This window comes from Bactrocera latifrons, unplaced genomic scaffold, assembly GCF_001853355.1.
Source record: "Bactrocera latifrons isolate USDA-ARS-PBARC rearing strain unplaced genomic scaffold, ASM185335v1 scaffold_59, whole genome shotgun sequence".
Lineage (NCBI taxonomy): Eukaryota > Metazoa > Arthropoda > Insecta > Diptera > Tephritidae > Bactrocera > Bactrocera latifrons.
In genome coordinates this window covers 932580-936579 of record NW_017537256.1, presented here as the reverse complement: position 1 = coordinate 936579, position 4000 = coordinate 932580, and the positions used below count along the sequence as shown (strand labels likewise).

The following is a 4000-nucleotide window of genomic DNA, read 5'->3' as shown; positions in this document are numbered from 1 at the left end:
GTGCGGACGATTTAGCCTTATAATATTCCATACTGTTCACTAAGTAATTTCGTTGTCTTAGTGCAATTTCAACACTATAATTTTTATTGTGTAAATGGGTGTGAAAGCACAACCAAACTAAGCTGCAAATGTTTTGGAGAATCATCAAACTTTCATGACAAAAACTCAAAATTAATGATTCCTTTGATTCACAGCAAACAGAAAATATAATATTTTTGGAGTATCGAGCATTCGAAGTGAGCTCTAGCGGTTCAAATTCTTATAAACAACCCACTTCACGCCATCTTTAACAATGCGCTTCAAAAATGGACTACTAATTTGGTTCACACTGAATTGAATGCATGGTAGGCAATCCGGGCCATCAAAGAAAAGAACAACAACTACGATGTTTCTATCGCAAGGATGTTAAGAGCATTCTCGGAAATTGTTTTTTTTTTTTTTTTTCCAAAATGTGACAACTAAGCGAAAAAACATCAACATAAGGAAAAAATTTAAAAGGTCATAAAAAAAAACCGACACATACGAACGCCAAACCTTTTTTACTATACTGACCTAGTACCATCACCCTGACTTGGAATTTCTCACCTCCCAGACAATAATCCCAAAAATGTTCCACAGTGTAATTGTTTGTTGCGAACAAGTGTTTTTGATTGGTACAACGGTAAAGCGGTTAAGTGTGAAGTTGGCTGCGTAAAAATTCAATAAGACCAGCTGTTGTCAATAAATGAAATTACTTTGTGAACTACCCAATATATTATTAATACTATATTTGAGTCTACATTCCCGTAATCATTCTACTTAACTCTTGAAACTAGTAAATTATTGCTTTACCATTGATGTAATGCATCCGCTGTGTTAGATGTGAGATGGATTGTTTTAATTTTCGTAGCTTCTCTGTAGATTTTACACCAGCAGCTAAAATATTGAAAGTTGTTGCAAAGGAACTCGATGGATAAAATAGTCGATTACAGATATAAAACTCTTCTGTGTTTTTAATGGAAATAAAATATGATATTTTCTGCTGAAAGTTGCTCGAAAGCATAAAACAAAAACTCAAAAATTTAATGACTAATTTACTAAAAGAGAAAGGCGGTTTTATTTTTAATTCTTTAATTGTTTTTTATTGGTTTTTTTCTGCTTCTTTATGCAATATATTTGTATATTTTGTATAAGATTAAGAATAAAGGGGTGAAAGAGAGGTGAAAGTAAAAGATATCTCGTGTAAAGAGAATAGCGAAAGATAGTAGAGGAAAGAAGAAGATTTAAAATTACAGAGCGGTGAAAAGTTCTCAAAGTTGTTGTACGAAACTAGAATGAACATCATATATTATAGTGTTGTCGGTAAAAATATCAGTATCATTGTTGTTGTTATTGTTATCGCAGTTGTTGTAGCGGATTTGTGCTTCAAATCCTTTCCTTCCTTTGCATGGCGTATCGGCAAACATTTACGACTACGAGTTTGCGCCAACATAGTGATTGTGATAAGTAAATAACATGGAATACATACGTGTACAAGGTACATAATATATGGTTTAATATAATAATAAAGAACATAGATATGCGTTTGACAGTGTGTGTGTGTGCGTTGCATATAAATTTCGGTAGGCGTGTCAGGGTGTGAATTGCGATTGCGATTGCGGAAAACGGAACGCGGTATACATAACGGCGAATAGGCGAGCTCGGTGTCAATTATGCATATTAAATCAGTGCGGTGGCATCTCCCTTCATTTGGCAGCAATATTGTCAAAATCTTTTTTTAAGCTTATAGTTGACAACGCGCTTCTATACTTCAGCCTATATGCATAATGTGTGCGTGTGTGTATGTATGTTTGTGAATGTCAGTTTTTAATAATTGTTTGTGAGGATCTTGTTGGTATGCAGATGCCGTGTTTACCAAGTGCCAGGTGCGGGTGCCAAATTCAAAGAAGTCGCCGAGTTGACATGACCAGCTAAGGGTGCAGTGTGAATAGCGCCACGTGTCTTTGCCACATACACACCCGAGCCATGACCCAAGGCAAGTGGAGCAGCCAGAGGTGCAGCAATTGGGGCAGCGATGGCAGCACCTAGAGGTCCTTGGCTGAGTGAGATGCCGGGAATGCCAGCGCGCCAGCCGAGTCCCAGACCACCGTGTCCCAAGCCACCGAGTCCAATGCCACCCAATGCAGTAACGGCAGCTGGTGCGCCCCAGCCGCTTGCGACGTGCAACGGACTAGGGTGTACGGCGGAGGTCACATACGATACGGCCGGTGCAATATGTGCGGTCAATGGCAGCAGGGAAGAGTGTACACTGGCGGCAAGAGCCAACATGACTACGGCAATAACGAACTGGAAGAGAATAAAAAATTAGGTGTTATTGTTTGGAATGGAAGAATAAGTAAATTTTTTCCTTAATTTGAGACTAATAAAATTTTTTTTTTTTTAACAATCAATTTTGTAATATAGTGTTTATTTTTAATTTAAAAAAAAATTTTTTTTGCACAAAAATTGCACATATAAATTTTTTATTTATGACATTTCTGTTAAGACACAATATTTTGTTTTTAATTTTTTTACATAATTTTTAATTTTTTTTTTTTTTCTTTGAAGAATGTTAACTCCACTACTGAAGCGTATATATGTACATCCTTGAGGTACCACAACTTCATAAGTATTACCTTCATGTTTGCTGTTTAGAGCGGAGAAGGATTTGAGAAGTGAAGAAAAGGATGTATTGTACTGCTACTGCACACACTCAAGAAGTGTTGAGTTGATTCTGATTTCGAATACGAAATTACGCCAACTTTTATACTAAAAAATTCGTTGAACTTCATATGCAGCGCCACTATAAAATAATTGCAGCAGCAATAAGTTCAATATGGGTGTGCAAAATGAAGCGAAAAAAACCGTATTCTGTAACACAACAATAATAACAATAACAATAACGGCAAGCAATAGCCATATCGCCGAGGTGTAAGCAGCGAAGAAACGCCGGGCGCCGGCTAAACTTTAAATTGTAACGAAACTTGTCTTGTTACACACTCAAAAAATGCTAGGAAAAACAACGTTGAGCAACAACAACAACAAGAGCAGTACATTTAATAAAAATAACAATAACATTGGCATAAGCGAGCGCATAAACGCGAACAGAACTAGAGTAATATTTGGTGCTGGTGTTTTTGCACGCCTGGCAGCCACCACCCTGCCAACCACCTGTCCACACACTCACACCACCGAAAATATATGTAATCTTTCGCAGGCGGCCACCACCAGCGCCACCACCAACTGGGTGAGCAGCATGGAAAATTGCCGAATCTCGAAACCACTCAACTCACTTTAACTCAATTGCGCTTCCCGCGACAGCGCTGCAGCGCAATTTACTCCACAAACGATATGGAAATATCTCAACAGCCGTGTGTTGGCGCAGCTAAGTATTTGGACGCCTTTTACGCGCGCTGCTTGGAGTGTGCATAAAAGCACATATATGTATATACGTGAGTGTGTGTGTGTGTGTGGGCACGCTTTTGGCGATACCCTGATGCATATCTTACGCGGCAAGGCCCAAAAGAATGCTCCACAATTGCTGTGTGTGTGTAATAGTGCAACCTGCAAGTTTGGCGTTTGCTCGCAACAACAAATCGTCGCTGTGTCAGTACTTCGTTCGTACAATTGGCTTGCATTCGTATGCGCTGATGGACAACAGCTGTTGGCTATGCAAGCCACCAAAACAAATACCATCCGCTCGCTCGCAAACCTTCTCTGCGCTTGAATGTGCGCACCACCCAACAATATTATTGCGCAAATAAATGTAAACAATATGCGGCAATGAAATAAAATAAAAGCGGTGCACATATTACAACAATAAAAGTGGCGCATATGTATTCAAATTAAATGGTTGTTGTAATAATTAACTCAATGCACTTAAGCAAAGATTGCAATTTAGTGTACGTTTTTTTCATACACTAGTGAAAGGCTGAAGTCTCAATTAGCTTGGGTATTGTCAAGTTAAATGGTATTTTACTAG

The 4000-nt window shown here is 38.4% G+C and overlaps 1 protein-coding gene across 1 annotated transcript; it reads right to left on the bottom strand.

Annotated features, from left to right (window-relative positions):
• Window positions 1-1365: 1365 nt before the first annotated feature.
• LOC108974842 (adult cuticle protein 1-like) lies at window positions 1366-2766 on the bottom strand. Its single transcript, XM_018942931.1, has 2 exons — window positions 2655-2766; window positions 1366-2325 (listed from the first exon to the last, which is right to left on the bottom strand). The coding sequence occupies exons 1-2, from the start codon at window positions 2658-2660 to the stop codon at window positions 1891-1893; spliced, it is 441 nt and encodes a 146-aa protein (XP_018798476.1). The 5' UTR covers window positions 2661-2766; the 3' UTR covers window positions 1366-1890.
• Between the last annotated feature and the right edge of the window lie 1234 nt (window positions 2767-4000).